The following is a 20637-nucleotide window of genomic DNA, read 5'->3' as shown; positions in this document are numbered from 1 at the left end:
TAGGTGTGGTGGTGGTAAAAGTAATTTAAGTTATTTTTGGGTGGAATAACTTTTACATTGAATGTTAAGTCTGTGTTTTAGCAAAGAAAGGGTATGTGTCCAAAGACGCGTACTGAATAGGAGTTACATGACATAGGCTAAATCGTTTACATCTCTGGTTCACCCCAAAAAAGATAAAACCTTACAGTAATCTCACTAAATGTATTCCATAAGTATGTCATCATGTCAGTGCAATTTAGACAAGTCCAATGGATTCATAGACCCAGAAAACATGTGGTTAGACACCAAGATTACTTGGCTAGGTCAAATAATGAAGGAGTTAGGATATTTTGAGGGCTTCCTGCCATTGGACACCATCTTGAAAATTACACTTTTATAGTGGTCAAACTTTGGTAAACTTTTAGTATGTTATTAAGGACACCTAATACTACAAAAAACAGCTGAAAAACCTTTTGTTAGAATTTTTTTAGGGTTAGGTGTTTTTTTTTCATCCGCCTATTTACAGAAGCACAAACTTAACATCATCACGCTTCAGACATTGTGTTTTAAAACCAACGTTGGTTTCTCCCAATGGGTTTTCTCATTGAATTATGTTTAACACTCACTGTGCCTCCTGGCACCAGTGGTTAATATGTAAACTCTGAAGGAGTGGGGATGAAGACACCCATAGGAACATTGGCCCCTGATAAGCAAGCTGGACTGCTGAGTCACTGGACACACAAGTGGACAATTCCGGTGACCTACAAATACCACTGATGGCTCTTGAATTGTTCAGACAATTTTTTTCTTGTTTCAAGATTGAAACCCACAGTTGGCTTTCCAGAATTGTGATCCAAGTGGCTCCAGTTTTGTAGGATGTTTTGATGGTCTTTGAACAGAGTAGGACTTTGCTCCAAAGGTTTTTGAAGTTCTGGACCTCAAACTTTTTGAAAGTAAAATCTCTTCAGACTTTACATCTGCTTTGTTAAAAAAAAAAAAAAAAAAATGGACATTAGGTGTGCTGGTGCTGAGAATCAGCTTCTCCATGTGGACCTCCATATTGATGAGCATGAACCTCGGAGAGGCATCCTGGATCTCCTCAGCAGACTCCGTCCTCTTTGGAAGGCACAGAACATTCAGATGAAGGCAAGTGAATGTTGATGTCTTATCTAATCCTGTTTTCCAGTAAGTTCACATTCAAGTGTCACTTTAACTTACTGTATCTCTACAGACTGTGCAACCCTAACTTAGATGTCAAATGCCACATTATTATGTCACATGACATCTCAATTGGCCCGTCATTGACATTGTCACTGAATCATGGATGTCACTGTGACATTTGTAAATAGTCCTTTTAATTGGGTCTGTTTAGTATCTTCAGACAAAAAGTAGCACGGACGAAAGAGAAGCAAAAAGACCATTTTCTCCCCACACTCATTTTCATAGAACATCCAGTTTGTAAAAGTGTAGACTTATGATGAGGTTCTTGTGTTCACAGGGGATATCATCATGCTGTTTCACCCTTTGTGTTACTGCAATTTGAGCAGTTCCACAGTATGATTTCCATCATGGCTATTGTCAAAAGATCCTTTATAAGCTGTGGTGAACTTTTTTTCAAATATTGTTGGAGTACTATTTGGCCGTGCAGAAAGGCCGATTAAACGTGTAGTGTGAGTTAACAAAATGTAGAAGATTAATAAACAGCGTCTGCCCAGTTCAAAGGGTACTAATGTTTTTTTCAACCTGGACTTTATTTTCCTATATTTTTGTGTGTAAGTGACTGATAGGAACAACAATCTTTGAAATTGGTCCAGTATTAAGCGTGAACGCTGTAACCGGCAGCCACAGACCGGGCTGCAATGTAACCCTCTGAGGCAAATGTGCATTGTCAATTTGGTCCACTAAAAGTGCTTTATTTTGCCACTGAAAGGCTTAGATTATTACATTAGTACATTATGGAAAGTATCCCTTCAGAGATAGGCCTTTTTAAAACCTTTTTAAGACCTTGCTGTTTATCCAGAAACAGCACTGAGGTCGCTAGTGCTAAAGCCACCAGACTCCATTTAAAAAAAAACAATACTTTTAGCGTATATAGAGCAAACATATTTTCGCATGTAAATCTGTAAACTATGTGTTTATTTCAATCAAAGCTACAGTTGTGATGGTTGAAAAAGTTTTCAAGACGATCCAAAATGTCTGAACCTGGTGGATTTAGCGAACGCAATTTTGTGGATGTTTTTATGTTTACAAAAACGATCTTACTCAAGATTCAAGTTTAACTTTATTGTCCCACATTGTGGGAAATTTGTCTTGAGCACTTAACTCATGCTGCAGCCTTAGTAAAAACAAATAAGACAACAACAGCATGTACAAACAACAGATACTGTAATAACTCTAATACCATAGAACAGACCGTACTATGGTCCTGATGGTGTATAAAAAACCCAACAGGGTGTCCTGCAATGCATTAGTTAAACATTACTCAAAATAAATAATAACTAAAACTGCAAGCAGTTATGACGGGGCCCAAGCCTACGATGCCAGTCACCCCCGACGCCCCGGTGAGCCGCGCCAGTCGCCCCTGATGACCCGGGGAGCTGCGCCAATACGGGACCTAAAGCATTACGTGGGGGGGCAAACATTGGTGAATATTGAGAGGTTTGATCCACAAGGTCTGCGGTACTCTGCCATTGCAAATGTAGTGGTTAACAGTTAATCTCCATGCATATACAGACTACCTTTAACAATTCTCTACAATAAACAAACTTCTTAACCCCCCTGACCACAGTGGACAGCAGAGAAAAATGAGAGAGTGACTGAGAGGGTGGAGGGGGGGAGGAAGGTGTGATGGTTGAAGGAGCAGGGGAGGTGGTCAGGTTGTTGGAAATGGTGTCAGAGGTACCGATTTATTTTTTTGTCCGTGGGTGCTCACAGGCGTAAGCCCTTTAAAAAAAAAAAAAATAGTAGTCAAAAATTGTTTTAGGAAATGGACAGCGTCCGATGCGAACACACATGCCTATTAACTCGATAATTTAGCCGTAAAGTAGGCTTTCAACTCAGGACAGCGCCACTCACAAATACAGATAGGATTGGAGATGAAAATATTTACTGGCACGTGACCACAAGCAGCTTCGTGGGAAATTAAGAATCAATGACACCAACATAACCAATCACACTATCAATCACTCTCCACTTAGAACCAACTGCAATATTTAATTGCACAGTATCGGCGCCTATGAATGGTGTTGATTTTGGATTGAAAAAGTGGGAGAAAAGAGTTACATTTGTCCACTCTGAAGCTTGTAGAAAGTTTGTCAGGTGGGTTAAGAAGTTTTTTTTTTTGCGTAACAAAACGTAACAGTAGGAGGTAAATATCAGTAAATACTGAGGAAGTGTGAGCTGCAAGGTCTGTGATACATTCCCATTGCAAATATTCCATTAACATTGATTAACAGGGCAAAACTCTTTTACATTTTTACACGATTATAGCGCACACTAATGCTTTCGTGTTGATTGCATTTACTGTGGCAGAGATATTGCAATTGCAAATTTGCCATTGAAATGCATTGAGTTATTGGCCAAAACAAATAAACGTTACTTATAGCGCCCCCTAAAGCCTGATATACGCCAAATTTGGTACAGAGCATCGTAGTGGTATATTGAACAAGGATCTCAAGTCCTTTGCTGATAACATGTAATTTGGCAGAGATATGATAAAGTTAGTGTTTAGTAGCTAGCTAGGGAATTTTGTTTGGTCGTCAAATGCGCATAATTTAACGTAGCAAAATTCCTTGAGTAACTTTTGGTCAGGTCCATCACAAGATGCTATCTACCAGGTTTCGTGCAGATTGGTCGCAAAGCCTAGGACAAGTTCGAAAAAGTTGGTTTTGCACATTGCGAAAAAACCTTTGCGCGATATTGCGAAAAACCTTTGTGCGGAAATGGGCGTGGCCTATATCATGTGATTCAGCTTTATTCAAGGAAGACGTGGATGTAAGGTTTTCTAATGTGCGATGTGTAATGTGGGAGTTAAAGGCAAAAAAAAAGAGAGATCACAAGTACAACAATTACAAATCTCCATCATCATGCAGGCCTGTTTTGCCTTTTACCTGCAGCTATTTAGGAGCTTAATAGACAGTGGAATAAATTAGTTTTTGAATAGGTTAAGTCTTTGCTTGTCGCAAAGAAGCCTGTTCATAAATACTTTGAATGGATAAGTGCTCTTTTACACCAATGATCTTTCATGAAGTATGAATCAATCGGAACAGTTTAATTTTCAACTGCACACGGAGGTTGCCAAACCAAGCTGTAATACCGTACCTGACCAGGCTCTCCAGGACTGCTTGATAAAATATCAACATACATTTTTTATCGACGCCACGAATTTGCAAACAATGTAAGAAACGCAACCGTTGCTGCAGTCTGCAACAGAGACTGTCGACATGTGTGCTCCAGGTTAGTGACTTGTCAATATAAACACCAAGATATTTGTATGAGGGATAATAGTACAGGTATGGAATAATAGTAGAGTGTTTTCAGATAGAGGGAACAGAGTGAATGTCTTGAGAGTTCTGGAAGATGGGGCACCATGCCTCTGCCAGCTCTTTGCTGCAAGATTTCAAAAGGCCATCCGGTCCAGAGGCCTTCCTGGGGCAGATGCAACTCTTTAACAGAAAGGTCGACCTCCTTAGAAATCCTTTCCATAATGTTGTCAGACACTTAGAATATGAATCTGAGCCTGTCAGGGGCAAAACAAGCACTTTTGTGAAGGTAAATACAAGCTGGACAATTGCCCTATTAACTTACATTGTAGCTTGTTTCGCCGCTGCTGACTGCAGCGATCTCGCTTAATACTGGACCGATGTCAAAGATTGTTGTTCCAATCAGTCACAAAATAGGAAAATAGGGTCCAGGTTTAAAAAAAAAAAATGGTAGTTCCCCTTTAACTAAACCCACTTGCATGCACCTGTTAGCAGGACTGCTTACTCCTCTGTGATTGGCTGTGCTCAAATTGGCTTGTCCAGCATGCTGCCTGTTGCCTAGCAGCATAATCAGCCAAGACAAGTTAAAACACCTGTGAGTGTGTGTGTGTGTGTGTGTGTGTGTGTGTGTGTGTGTGTGTGTGTGTGTGTGTGTGTGTGTGTGTGTGTTTGTGTGTGAGAGAGAGAGAATCAGTGGTTTGGTTTTTAGTTTTGTCATATAAATTTGAGCTAAAATGTTGTTTTGAAATCTTAAAAATATAAACTCTTAAAAATAGTAAACCACAAACAAAACTGTACATTTACATATTTGATAATACTGAGTGACAATACATGCAAGCAGTCTATTCTATACAGCATAGTGTTCCTTTGTTACAATGAACATGGACTGTAGTTTACACTGTGTGGATCCCACATGCAACTGCTGCTGTAAATCTGCAGCTAAAATAGATATTATATCCTCTGTCTTCAGTAACGTATGCTAAAAACAACAGAGCCCAGCTGTTTTAGGACATTATTTAGCTTTAAAAAAAAAAAAAAAAAAAAAAAAAAAAAAAAGTATATTTGAGAGCCACAGGCTGGAGAAGTCAGTGTTGAGAGACAGACTAACGCAGTGATGGTTTTGGTCTTTTCATGGGATATGTTGACATAATGAATAAGATAAATATAGAATATAGCCATGTATATGCTTTAAAATGGAAAGTTGTGATCATGTCTGAAGTACAACCTGCTGACAATATGTTTGTCTTTTTCTTAAAAAAACAAAACAAATAAAAGCACTTTATGTAACAGATAAATTAAAAACATACATGGTGATAAAATGTAAAACAAAACTGAAATGTCTCATCTTCTGTACACATGGCACTATAAAAAAAGACAAATGTATAAAACCAGCAGAAAAGCCAAGGTTACTGGACAACAAAAGTAGACGTTTTTATTTTATTAACCCTGGGAACAGATGTGTAGTGTTGTCAAAGCATCTGTTCAGAACAGGATAATCCCATTCTGGTCCCATGTGCAAACACAAGGTCCAATCTTTCGCAGAAATAGGGTTTATGTTTGTTATGTGACAGCACATTGGGTGGGTGACCTCTCAATCTACAGCAGGTCCAGTAGTGTACACAAAGGAGTGGATGTTTCACTTCAGCCCCTGGATCCCGACAGTCCCTTTAATGATGTATTGTGTTCTTTTTGGACCATACACTATAGAATGTACAGGGAAAGGGGAGATCATTCCTACTGTTACACGGTTTTTCTTTCTTTCTGTCATATCTTGTATTTCATCCTAGTATATTTCTTACTGCTCTTGTTTTTATTCCTTCCTGTGACACACGTTGTAATCAGTTTTTTTGACATATTAAACAATAGCTCAAACTCAAAGGCGATTTGAATGCTTTATCAGGATGCATAGTATCCTGGATCCATGAAATAACTGGCCTTTAAAATTAAAAATCTGCCTGCCTCTATGGGAATTTAACATAGGGGTGTACTGACTTTTGTTGCAAGCGGTTTAGACATTAATGGCTGTGTGTTGACTTATTTTGAGGGGAGAGCACATTTACACTGTTATGCAAGCTGTACACTTAATACTTGTACATTGTAGCAAAGTGTAATTTCTTCAGTGTTGTGCCATTAAAAGATATAATGAAATATTTACTCATTTTTGTGAGATACTGTATTTAGAGTCAAGCCTAAGTATTTGCATGGCTTGTTTGGATACACCTGCTGTACTCTGCATTTCTCTGTGTACAGAAATGACTGTAAGAAGTGCTATAAATAGTGAGTGTTTTTTCAAATGATAATAATAAATAAAACGCATTAAATAAGAAAATTGGACCAACTTTCATTTGAAGATAATATGTGAAAATCCAAAACAAAGCGAGTCTGGTAACAATGACAAAGCCGTGTGGAAAGTATCCAAGTGGCCTTCCATCCACTTTATAAATACTTGATCAGATATCAAGGTGGGCATGTTTGTTCACTTTCCGTCTAGATGAAAAGCTGTTGTGTGCAGCGCCCATCTGAGGCTCTGTTGTGGAGACTGTAGCAGAGAATGAGAGACTTTGAGAAACCACTGAATGACAACAAATTTCCGATGGGGCCTTTGCAAGCAAACAGTGGTCACTGTGGTATAGTTGTGTACACATACAGAGCAGTAGTGCTGGAAGTTCAGACTGCAGCTCTCCACAGCTGTACATCTACATCTGTCATTTACCTACTGTCACATGCACATGGCCTACCCATATCTCCATGCCAGATCAATTTTACATTTATTTATATTTGTTTTTTGTTGTTGATTTTTTACACATAATCACTCTACAAGACATGACCACAACATTAGTTAATAATTCAGGACCCATCTTTGTTAATATTGTATTTCAATGGTGTGAAATAACCAAAAACCAATTGAAACACAATTCTCCTTTAATGGCATAACTAATTCTCAGTGGTGGAATGTAACCAAGTATTTACTTTATATATTTTAATGTTATGCTACTTTATACTTCTACTCCATTTCATTTCATAGGGAAATTGTCACAGCCATAGTTACCAGTTGCTTTTCAGGATTTTCCATGTAAACATATGATCAATTGATTTGAAAATATGAAAAAGAAAGACTAAATTACAAAAGGTTCATATTTAGTGCCACTTTGACAATATTTAAATATCGTAAATGAGTATATATATATATATATATATATATATATATATATATATATATATATATATATATATATATATATATATATATATATTTTATACTTTTGAAGTACATTTGGTACTGTTCTGGTTTTGCTATTTTCACTATTTTTAAGATCTTAAAACTTAAAACCACCACTGCTGATCCTTCGATCCTTCATGTTTTACACACTGTGGTGCCATGTCACCATCTGTGAGGGTCTTTAGATATTTAAGAAATTCAGGATCAAATATGTTGTGATTCAAAATACACAATTATTGTGTATTAAGTTTATTTCCCAGTACACAAATTAACAATAGCTGGTAAATTATCTATTTGTTTCTATAGTTTATTCTTTTGCACAAACTGTGTCTTTAATGCAAACTCTGTATAAAATGTTAGGTAAATGAGCCATAACGGTGGTAAATTAGCAGCCTGTAAATTGATATGGTACCAAAAGACCAAACATATTGCTTTTATTTACCTTCTAAAGCTCTGACTGCAACCATGTTCAGAGTGATTAGTCGAACATTGACATGGACAAACAGTAACTCAGACTGAGGTTTAGAACAGTGACCCATCACACTTTGCACGTTATTCACTTACATAATAGTTACAGAATAATGATGTGACTGCCTGTTACACAAACTCTAGTCAGACCTTCATCCACAGAGCTGTGGAGGAGGGTGTGACTAGTCCACACAGCATTTCAGCATGGAAGAGAAACATGCTCTGGTTTACGGAGCAACGGTGCCTCTGCAAATTAGCCTCTGTAAGGAACTTGTTTTGGTGGAACGTGTGTACATTCAAAAGTTGTTTTAGTCATGCAATAGAAAACTCAGATTGGACAGATAGTCTAGCTAGCTGTCTGGATTTACCCTGCAGAGATCTGAGGAGCAGTTAACCATAGTCCTCAGAAATCCACTGGAGTTTAGAATGCCAACACAAAGAAAGTGGAAGTTAACTGAAATGAGGAACATCCGGCGTAATTTCCGGCGGCACCTGAACAATACCGACTATAATAGACAACAAATAATAGACTATATAGATACAAAAGGCTATTGCATGTGTAATTATATTGTCCACATGTCAGTTATAGCATGAATGCTATCACGAAAAAATCCTAATTTTTTTAAGTGGTCGTGTTGTGTTATCAATGTTATCTGTTAAGTTACACACAAGCTCCTATTTCATATGTTGTAGAAAGCCAGTGTTGATTTTAGTGTTACGTACTCTTTGTAGACTGTTGAAATATGTTTTACTCTTGATAAGCTGATTTTAAATTTTTTATGTTGATTTCCTGTCCTTTCAGAAATTCACAGAAGGCATCACCAACCAGCTAATTGGATGCTACGTGGCATCTCTCCAGGAGCCCGGCTGTGTTCTGGTGCGACTGTACGGCAAAATGACGGAGCTCTACGTGAACAGGGACCTGGAGGTGGAGATGTTCCAGGTCTTCCACGCCCACGGGTGTGGTCCACAGATCTACTGCAGCTTCCAGAATGGCATATGCTACGAGTTTGTTAGAGGAACGGTGCTGGATGATGAGCTGCTCCGACAACCATCCATCTACAGGTCTCTGCCAGAACAGCTTTCACATTTTCACTGATTTCTTTTGTTGATTTGATCAGAGACGGTGTGCTAAGAGTAGTTATCAGCTTTTTGGGGGAATGTCCTGGTTCACATTTCCACAGTTCCCACATTCACAGCTGGAAACGACAATATGATGATAATCATCCAGTGTAGCTATTTGGTCATGAAAGGGAAAAAAGGTGATGAGAACTTTAGCATTTCTTCAGAATTCATTGTTGAAGAGATGCATCTGAAACAGGTCATGCTCACGTTCAAGATTTTTCAAAAAATTGTATAAGAATAAGCCTTACCACCATGTTTGCCTATATTACAATTCAGGTTTGTTCATTTTTCAAAACAAAAGCAATATATGAAAAAGCTATTTTGCAATAAATTAAATATATATTTTTTTTCTCTCAAACCCAGGACACTTTTGAACATTCACGAACACTTTATACTGTATAAAATATGTATTTATTTTGAAACGTTTGGCTGTTAAAATGTCCTTCATTCAACTGTCTATAGATTTCTTCTTTAAGAAACAAAGGTTTGTTATTTGTTGAGTTATTATCACATCAAACTCATAATGACCTGCGACTGTAATGATATAGCATAACTACGTAGAAATATATATTTTTAACAAGGCTACTTATTTGAAATTTCAATTTTAAAAGTCAAAAACATAATATGGCAGTTAAGAAATCCACACACATTTGCATTTAATGTGAAGGCTGGCCATACAATGCCATCAATATCGTAGAAAAATACAAAAAGGAGATAAAAAAAAGAAAAAGTGCCAGTGGCTATTATTTCCAGGTCCATTCAGTGGTCAAGCTGTATAGACTAGACAGGTTTACTGAGAGTAATGTAAAACCTCGACAGCTTGTTTTCTAAAGAAACAGTTAGTGATTGTAAGGGGTCATGTGTATATATGTTGAGCAATGTTGTTTAGTAATGCCCCCGGTCTCATTCATCATCCACATGGTTACAGGCCAGGAACATTATTCTCACCACAGGACAGTAGGACACAACACAGCCAGCCAAGGCTAAACAGCGAGGGCCACGATACACATCAATCAACCTTGCTCTGCCTGATAACCTCTATGGGGAATACCCAGAAAACTTTATGTCACCGCTAAGATACCTCGAGAACGAGCACTCAAGTAGTCAAAAGGTCACGAATGCAACAAGGACCAATTTTTGAAAAAAGAAGAACAAGATAAGAGCGCTAAATGGAAAGGGAGTTGTGTTTCTACTCTGATAATGGTTGTTTGTGCAATAACAGCGTCAGCCAGGCTCATCTGAGAAAATGTTTTCCCTCTGCAGATTGATCGCAGCAGAGATGGGAAAAATCCACTCTATCCAGCCAAAATGTGCTCTGCCTGTTGAACCTCTTCTCTGGACAAAAATGTCCAACTTTCTCACGCTGGTGCAGAGCAGTAGCCCAGCTAAGCAGCGCTGCACAAAAAGGTACAACTCTTGACAAAATCATCTCAATGTATTTGAGATATCAAAGTCATCTCGACACATTTCCTTCATGCAACCACAGACTCTCACAGTTGGCCATGAGCAGCAGCACCAGAGCGAGTGATGACTACATTGCTCAAGAGCAGCTTTGCAAAGCCAAGCTACATCTTGCAAACTCAGTGTTTCGCTATAAAATGATTTGATTTGTTGTCAGTAGTCTATATCCATGACGTTCCACTTCCAGGATTGCTCTCCCAGCTAGCTAGACTGTCTGTCCAAACATAGTTTTCTGTTGCACAACTAAAACAGCCTTAGAACGTACACGTTCCACCAAAACAAGTTCCTTAACGAGGCTATCATGCAGCAGCACTGTGGCTCCGCTCGGCGTTTAGCACCGCCCAAGACGATTGTGATTGGTTTAAGGGAATACCAATAAACGAGAGCACGTTTTTCTCCCATCCCGAATTGCTGTGTGGACTAGCCAGACCCTCCTCCGCAGCACTGTGAAAGAAGGTCTGGCAATGCAAGACTAGTTTTTAGTGACCTGTTGGGCTCATGGGAATGTTTAGTTGATGACACCAACCACTTTCAACCTTTGCTATAACTACTTTACACTATTTTATGTTACAGATATGAAATGGAGCATGACTCTGCAAATGTATGACCGATTTAGCACCTTTGATTTCTTAACAAGATTTTGGTGGACAGTGGCAGTCTCTCTGAAGTGTACTACATCTACCACATGCTTGTTTAGGTTTAAGGGTTTACTTTGCCTTACAATCACAACAGAGAGGCACTGGAGTCAACCAAAAAAGCATTCTGTGGGTGCTTTGGTCAGAAATGAACTTCAAGCTTTGGATTTGTGGCCTTTCTGAAACTAAAAATATGTGAGTGCAAAAGTGTAAGGACTGGATTTTACGGTGTCTGTCTGCTATCACATAAACTGAAAACAGTACATCTGGCGATCAAGCTTTATACCAACAGTACTAACCTATTCAAGAATTTCTTTAAAGGCCAAGGAGCACAACATTAGCTGATGATTTGTTATGTTAAAAGAAAGCTCAATTGTCGACTGGCCCATCCACTGTGTCGTATTTTCCCACTGTGTGGGAGCCGGGATGCTGACTTTCTGCCTGGAAAATGCATCTTTAGACTCACAATATCATGTATGTACAGTAGCCATCAAGGGCATATTTAGGATCCGTTTAGAAGATTAAGAAACGAGCCACCTGAAAACATAAAAAATTCAGCTGGTGACTTTAGCTTTATTAGTAGGCTGATAAGATCTGCCTGCGACAGCTGTCATTTCTGCCAACAAAATCATTATCAATGGTTGCCAACTAGAAGTGTGCTTTTGTCTTAGATATAGAATGAGAGTAGAATGGACATTCCTGATCAAATCAACACAGCAGGATGGTCAGAGTGGCGGCCATTTTTATGTGTACCGTTGCCATTGCAAAGAACTATGACTGGTGTAGCAGGCTAACTCATTCTATTTCTATGGTCATTGCACAGTGCTGAGCAGCATTTTCTTTTGAACCAGTCAAATGACCATGGCAAAATGTTCAGTGTCTGTTTACTGTCATATTTTTTATGGCCTTTGTCTACCTCTGTCTGACATCAACGACAGAAATTACTGCGAAGTAGGCGTTGCAACAGTAATTAAAGGGGGCGGGTCTTAGTGAATGGTCAATTGTCCTATCCAGTGTAGGAAGGGTTTACCTCATCTCCAAACATCTTGACAAACCAAAAACATACGTCAGGGCTCTGTTTCTTTTCTTTTTTTTAAGATTTCTTTGGAGCATTTTAGGGCATTTTAGGCCTTTATTTTGACAGGACAGATGAAGACATGAAAGGGGAGAGAGAGGGGGAATGACATGCAGCAAAGGGAAGCAGGTCGAACCCGCAACCGCTGCGTCGAGGAGCAAACCTCCACACATGTGCGCCCGCTCCACCATTCTTTGGTATTTCTCATTTCTCACAAACAGGGTTCAGCTAGTCAAAGTAAATGACACACTCTCTTCTCCAAAGACAACTAATGTTGGAGTACCCCAGGGCTGTGTTTACTCCCCTGTGTTACTCACTTTATATATCACCGACTGCACCACTAGTTTGCCAAACCAGTTTCTGTTAAAATACTCAGATGACTCCACTCTATTGACCTTGTCTACCAAATATCTGGGTGTCATGATAGACGAAAATCTCTCATGGACCTCTCATAAAGAATTTATCTGCAAAAAAAATACAACAGCGTGTTTATTTTCTCCAGATTGAGATCTTTTGGAGCTAGTAGCCAAATAATTTCTTTGTTTTTCACATCAGTAATTCAGAGTATCATGCTCTATTGTAGAACTGCTTGGCTGGGTAACCTATCAGTTAAAAATAAAACAAAGCTATTTGATTATAGGACTACCTGTAGCACACTCCTTTCAGGAAGCTCAAGATAATAGTATGCTCAGACTGGCCAGGAATATTTCAAATGACTCTTTACATGTTTTGCACAGAGAATATCAGCTTCTGCCTTCAAACAGACACTTTAGAGTTCATTCTTTCAATCGCATCAGACTTTAAAACTCTTTGATACATCAATCTATCCTATTGTTAAACTAGCTACATTAAATCCAGTGCAATATTTATTCAGGGATACAAGTCTCCAAGACCTTGTCTGTGTATATTCATGTCATTTTCTGTTGGTATACATGTATGCTTTGTTCCCTTACTTGGGTGTTTATGTCATTTGTGGCAATGTTTCATTTATGTCTTTTGGTGTTATTTATCTTATGTATGTCTGTATGTATGTCTATGTCCTCTTTTTTACAGTATATGAGCTACCCAGGGATGCAAAAGAATTTCAGCCCTGGCTGACAATAAAGTTGCGCTGGGAGGCTGTACCTCAGTGGTAAAATACCTCAGTGGTAATTTGTGCAGCCATCCCTTTGATAGAAACCAGCAACATTTTCCACATCTTTATCTTTTAGGCAGCAGCACTTCCACTGATGCCTTATCGTTTTTTTCACATGCCAAATGTATTTCTCAAACCTGTCCACAGTGCTCCTCTTCACCCATACATTGTGTTTCAAGTAACTGAGCAGTCAGTGCTCAGAGTTGCACATTCGCTTCTCTCACAATGTGGATAGAGTCCGCCGCTGTGAGCTGTAATTGGTCAGAGGGACGAGGTGGGGGAGTGGCCTCGGTGGCAGTGACATTGCGTTATCTCTGACAGGGGTCACGGGGTGAGGGGGGCCTTCCAGACACTACAAAGAAACAGACGCTCGGCCACGAGCTTCCTGCAGAGCTCTCCCTTATCGGTCAAGCGTTCAACCTTGTTTATGTAAGCAGCGGAGGGGTCGGAAGTCCACGCAAACTGAAGCTGGAAGGCAACAACTGCAGTTTCTTCTTTGAATTTTAGCACAAGGCGTTGTGACTCACCCATTAAAGAAAGGGAATGTGGAGAATGCTTTTATGAAAAGCAGTTTTTATCTTCCTGGATTCAGAAAGACCCACAAAGAGAAGCCAGTGTGACCAATGTTCTTTGTCATCAGTAAGACAAGACACAGACAACTATTCTCACTATATTTTCTGGTTCCTCTACTATTTCATTAAAAAAACATTAATTTTAGAGCACTTCTTTTACAAAGCCCATAAGAAAATCTACAGATTTCTTATTATGTTCTGCTTTGGCCTGGTTATTGAACTGAGCAAAGTTGTTACGAGATAGACAATATCCATGTAAGATTATAATAAGTGCACAATGCTTAAAAATGCATAATGCATAAAAGGATACACCTCATAAGGCACATAGAGTGAAATGGAGTACAGAGGAGTAGTGGACTATTTCTTGAGCTACAGTCTTTATTTTTTTTTGTTTTATTTTATTGACCAATATTTAACTCATTTTTCCCTGTTGTTTCAGTTTACAGGGTTAGGAGTATCACGTTTTGTTACAAAAGTGATGAGTGTACGGATTAAATTAGGATATTACTCACTGTAATATTCATCTACAAAAGCAGGCTGCACCACATTTAGAGGCCCAATAGATGGTGCTATATTGTGAGACATTTGTGTGATGGAGGGGCTTGACACAGTCCACTGCTGCTCAAACACAGACATACAGACAAACTCACAATGGTCATGGAAAGGTCAATCATTAGGACATATAAAAGAGTTTTGGAAAAGGATAATAAAAGAAAATATGAGATTTGAGATTCAAGAGATAAGATTTAAGAGGTTGATTTAAAAGTCATGTCTATGGTGTGTGTGTCTGTTTGCATATTCACTGGCCTGTCTCAAACACACACAGAAACACACACACACACACAGAAGCAGAGACAGAGACAGAGACAACGCAAAAGTGGTTTTAAACAGGCATCAGAGAAACTTGTACTTGAGAACGTATGAGGGCTGGTATGAATGTGATCTTCAGAGGAAATGGTAAAAGAAAGGCAGAGAGAGAGAGAGAGAGCAGGAAGAGGCTGCACCTGCAGAGGAGGTCTTCAGCTCTCAAGCCACCCGCTGTGCAAAGAAAGAGAGAGAGACTGATAGAGAGAAGAAGAGAGAGCCAGCAAGCAAAGGAGAGAGAGAGAGTGAGCGAAAGAGGCTGCAGCAGCTGCAAGGTTTGAGAGAGAGAGAGAGAGAGAGAGAGAGAGAGAGAGAGAGAGAGAGAGAGAGAGAGAGAGTGCACACAGTAGAAGTCAGAGATGGGAGAGAAAAAAGAGAAAAGCAATGGATAGCAAGAGTGCAACCTCTTCTTCTCCCAATGGCCCCCTGCTACGTCTCCCATTTGCACTCCCACGAATCACATAAAACTGCAAAAAGGGAAAAAAAAAGAGAAGAAAATCAGTGCTCGGCTGGTGTTAGAAATCATATGTAAATAAGGCACATTGATAATGTAGCGCCAGAGGAGGAAATTCCACTAATTACCTTACAGAGACTTGACAAGGAGCAGGAGGCGAATGTACTTGACGTACAGTTTCTCTTGAAAAGGACAGAAAAGAGAGGAAAAGATCTGATGGCAAGACGACAGGTTTCCATTTAAAGTCAAAGGAAGTCTTTCATTTAGCCTTTGACTTCGAGTAAACGTGGATTTTGTATGGTAAAGTCAGTTTGTTAAGTTAAAGCGATGGATGGGTTGAAAAGGAATCAGAGTGATTCACCATTGAACTGTGTGTTTTTATTCATATTAGAGAGGAGGTTGATGAATTATACATGTCGGGGTGGGGGTTGATTTAAAAAAAAAAAAAACAGAAAGATCTTATAGGCAAGTGAAATGTGAATCAAACACACTGGCAGCTATAATTTAGGCCTAGATTTTCTGAGATGCTAGTTGGAGTTAAGATTTACAGTTTTTGCACTATTTCAGTTGACAATAAGTCAAATAAGAAATAAAAAAAAAGATCCCAACTCAAGCAGGAAACCGCTACATAAAAAAAGAATATATATTTGCATACTTGCTTGCAGGTAGTTTAGATCTTAACGTGTTTTTGTTCAATCAATCCTTTCTTGATCCGTCTATCTACAGCAGGAAGGAGTGGATTCACTGAGTGAATGAAGGATAATATACAAAAAGGACTTGTGTTGTTGAGGATGTGTAGGAGGACTTGTATAAGGCAGCAGAGCCTCTGTGGCATGGCGATAAACAAGGCTCTGCTCCTCTGCCTTTATTGTGCGTTCCTAACAGGCCTCACTAAATTATGTCTACAAGTGTGTATATTACCAGAGCATATGTTTGTTCCCCCTCGAATAAATAGGTAGTGTTTAAATTACACTGTTTAAATTACCCTCTTATCGTGGCCTGACAAGTGAAAAGGAAACACAAAAATTAATTAGGAGACGGATGCTTGCGCAGCATTTCTTCCAGGTGCATTTTGCGCTGATGTCCAAGGACATTAGTGCCTTCTTTGAAAGATCGAGTAATCAACGGAGTGAAAACAAGGCATGTAACCTCTCAATGAGGCACGATGAACTGCTTGAGTTTACAAACATGTTGCTCCAAGAAGAAAAGTGCGGGCCTTGCGACAGAGTTGGTTTTGCACACCTGCACTCTCATTCAGCAAACTTTCTTATTCCCTGAGACAACTGCACCATAAAAGTCTTGTTTTCCCTTCATACAAGTTTAGTTTAGATTTTCTTTTTTCCTTAGCTGCTCTATACACACACTTTCCTTTTAAAAAACTATCCTTGTCAAATGTTCAAAAAACTCCATCAAGCTTTGGGGATTTCTGCAGGCTAATATTTCACGACTCAAACTAACATTTAAGAACTGCAAGAAGTCTGTTTTACCATGGTTGGAAACCCTCTTAAACAGCATGAAGATTGAGCCTTTACAATGACATTTGAAGAAGTAGGAACAGTACTACTTTACAATGAGGCATACTGCGTTTAAAATGTCTTTCTAGTTACTTTAGCATGTCTTTTCTTCTTTGTCTGTCCTTTAACTAGCTTGTTGTTAATTAAGAAGAGCAACTCCAATGTCCCATACTTCTAAAGACTATCTAAGCTCAGTGGTGGAATGCATATTTATTCAAGTACTCTACTTAAGTGCAATTTTGAGATACTTGAAAGCTAGTGAAGTCAATTTTATTTACACAGACCATATCACAAATCACAAATTTACATCAAGGAGCTTTACAATCTGTACAGTTTATGACACCCGCTGGAAAAACTCGCCCCCCAAAAAACAGCAAAAAATGTTGAAGAAATCTCAGGAAGAGTTACAGAGGACGGATAGGTCTGGCAATGTGAGACTGGTTACTTTGCTGAAAGGCGAGACACTACAGGCAAAGACATTGTTTTTCATGCACTGTTCAATTTTGAGATTTATTTTAGGCTATTTTGCTTCCATAACATGTCTTCTTTCAGACTAGTGGAAGGAAAACAATCCAAAAGTAGATTTTTCCTAAATGCACCAAAAGTTAGCGTTAGATAATGCCTCATTGGCATATTAAACATAACATTTCAGAAAACTTGTAATAAAAAAAACAACTGTCTTAATGTAAGTTGTCAACTCAGAAAGTTGACAATGCTGCTGATTGTACCTCTATACTTTTACTAAGTAGGCTACTTCTTATGCAGTATTTTTACACTGTCATAGTGCTATTTTTACACAAGTAGAAGATCTGAAAACTTCCAACACTGTCCATATACAATGTGTGAAAACTCACACTTTACAGTACAATAAGCCATCAGGGCTGGGGTTACAAACAAGCTAGATATGTAAGTAAGCAGACGGTGTTCACAAAACATAAACATATTCATAAATTAAATGTGGAAACCTAAAACTTCAAACCTCAAGCTTTTTTAATTAACACCTTTAATGGATTTTTGTGAAGTTGTACCAGCAAAACGTAACAAGCTGCACTATTTTAGAGGTGAAGAATTTTGACTGACTGTATTTAATATTTGCTAAATAATAACACCTGTCTTATTCCTAGATGTAACTCACTGGTAGAGTATTTGTCGGCTTCAGTGATTCATCTTAAAGGGGACATATTGTAACAAACTCATTTGGGTATTTGTAGGGCCTACCAACCCACAAACTGTGAAATAAGACAACCCAGTCAGAAAACATGGGATTCCACAAGCCATTCAGATTTGGCTCCCCTTCCTATATCGCACACAGGCTCATTAGCATATACTGCCTGGGAGTGTTTTAATCCCGACCACGATCTTTTCTCTAAACTTAACTATTTATTTTGGTGCCTAGACTTAACTGTCGTTGTCGTAGCTGTATCCCTTCTAGCCTTAACCCTTTGCAAAGGTGCGCCATATTTTCAGACAGAGGGTTAATAGAGTTATGTTCAGACAGACAGCATTAGAAAAATAATGTATGTTTTGAACATTAAAGCATGTAAACATGTTCTAGTAGAAACACAAAATACAAGTATGAAACCTGAAAATGAGCAGGATATGTGTCCTTTAAAGCTGAAGATAATTGGTAATAATGAATTAAAGACACCCCTCTTTCATGAAACATTCCTCACAGACAATTTTGCCTTTTCCATTGGGATTTTTATTTTTTATTTTAGTGGTTTAACTCTTACAGTGCCGTGGCTCTACGAGAGGTGCCCAGCTTTGAGACTTTGTCAGTGGAAATGGAGTCACTGAAGAGACACCTCTCGCAGATTGACTCGCCGACTGTCCTCTGCCACAACGACCTTCTCACAAAAAACATCATCTACAACCACAAAGAGGGTGAGGAACAGTCGTGCACATCACTGACACTGGAAAAAATGTTGCATATAATACAGAATAAACTTGAATTATATGTATGTGGACATGTAGCAGATTTCCATCAATCAGAAGTAATGAAAGCATCTGAATATTGTTGAATTGATGACTGACTTGTGCTAAACGCTTCATTTGTAGCTCTCTGATGAAAGAGCCTGTTACTAAAGCTAAATGTTAAAATTGATGAATGTTTCTTTTTATCAGTTTGCAGCTCACAGAGTCTTCAATCTTCTTTCTTTTATCATTTATTTATATTTTGATTTTGATTTTTGTTGATAGTCAAAAGAGACTTCTTATTCCTTTGACTCCCACAAGGTCCTGTACTTTGAATAAAAGGAGGGAATGTTGTCAGTTATATACCTTAGATATGTTCATCATGTTGTCGTGGTAACCGCTGCTTCTTTTCTTTCCCTCTCCTCCTCCATCAGAAATGGTGAAATTCATTGACTACGAGTACGCCAATTACAACTACCAGGCCTTCGATATTGGCAATCACTTCAATGAATTTGCTGGTAGGTCTGTCATGTGATGAAAAGAAGTTCAATTTGTTTCCATATCGGTTTCATGGCCCGGAACGTATAAGAATGCCTAATGTGGAATATTGAGTGAAGTAGAAGTTGTATATACAGTAAGTGGTATGCAGAATCATTGTCCAGTTTGTGCTGTCTCTTTGACAATCTTTATCTTTTTTCCATTATGTACCATGAAACTGTCCTTCTTCTGATGCTGCCAAGGCAAATGACTGTATTCAGTGTCTATTCTGCGTGGTGATAAAAGTAGCTTTGATGTATTAGCACAGCAAGGCTTGACAGGGGTTCATTTGAACATTTGTGGAACAATCATCAATTTATCACTTTTAGATAGTTTTGAAGAAGCATAACGTGTCAGCTTTGGTGTCAATATGTGCCAACTTCAAATGATCGTAAGTGAAAAAATGTCTGAAATATGGATGTGTTTTGCAAACGTGGTGCAAACCCTAAATTATCATGATGCCAAATTGTGGCTGGAATGTGCCAAATGTCACAAAAATGCACACAATTGTTTATATGTGGGAGCCTTTTTAATGACAACATAGGCTATAAATCCCTTTTTCATTTAAAGAGAGAGTTAAAATGCAGTCAATTATCAAAACTAGATCCACTTTCCTTAATTTGCAACATACAGATTTCACTACAATTTCATATGTATGCAGTGGTGAAGGAGGTATTCAGGGCCTTTACTGTAAGTAAAGTACATTAAAGGACATTTTGAAACCAACAGATTATTGCAGAAATTCTTGTCAATGATTTATATAGAAAATAATCATTAGTTGGAGTCCTTATTCCTTATATATACATGTGCATATGTGTATATATATATGTGTGTGTGTGTGTGTGTGTGTGTGTGTGTTTTGTGTTCGAGGTGTGAACGACGTGAACTACAGCCTGTACCCGAGCCTGGAGCTGCAGAGGGACTGGCTGACGGCCTATCTGGAGAGTTACAAGCGCAGCACAGGACATGAGGTCACTGTGACAGAGGCAGAAGTTACGCAGCTCTACATTCAAGTCTGCAAATTCTCACTGGTAAGTGTCTGCTCCCATCGACTGTGTTGAAATGTTGAAATATGTCATTATGTAGTGCCTCGACACTTTGGAAAAACTTTGGAAAGTGACAAATCTATCAACAGCTATTTCCGCTTTTTAAGATCTGTTCTTGGGGGGATTCAAATATCACCATATTATGAGATTAGTGTGT

The 20637-nt window shown here is 38.6% G+C and overlaps 1 protein-coding gene across 1 annotated transcript in view; it reads left to right on the top strand.

Moving 5' to 3' along the window:
* Positions 1–984: 984 nt before the first annotated feature.
* zgc:113516 (ethanolamine kinase 1) overlaps positions 985–20637 on the top strand; it is a 29119-nt gene continuing 9466 nt past the window's right edge. The window contains exons 1-6 of the mRNA XM_028585251.1: positions 985–1125; positions 8951–9213; positions 10537–10680; positions 18719–18867; positions 19332–19415; positions 20305–20465. Of these exons, the coding sequence (XP_028441052.1) occupies positions 985–1125; positions 8951–9213; positions 10537–10680; positions 18719–18867; positions 19332–19415; positions 20305–20465 (942 nt within the window). The remainder of the gene's footprint in view (positions 1126–8950; positions 9214–10536; positions 10681–18718; positions 18868–19331; positions 19416–20304; positions 20466–20637) is intronic.

Source organism: Perca flavescens, chromosome 8, assembly GCF_004354835.1.
Source record: "Perca flavescens isolate YP-PL-M2 chromosome 8, PFLA_1.0, whole genome shotgun sequence".
NCBI classification, from domain to species: domain Eukaryota; kingdom Metazoa; phylum Chordata; class Actinopteri; order Perciformes; family Percidae; genus Perca; species Perca flavescens.
This window is presented reverse-complemented; position numbering and strand designations above follow the sequence as displayed.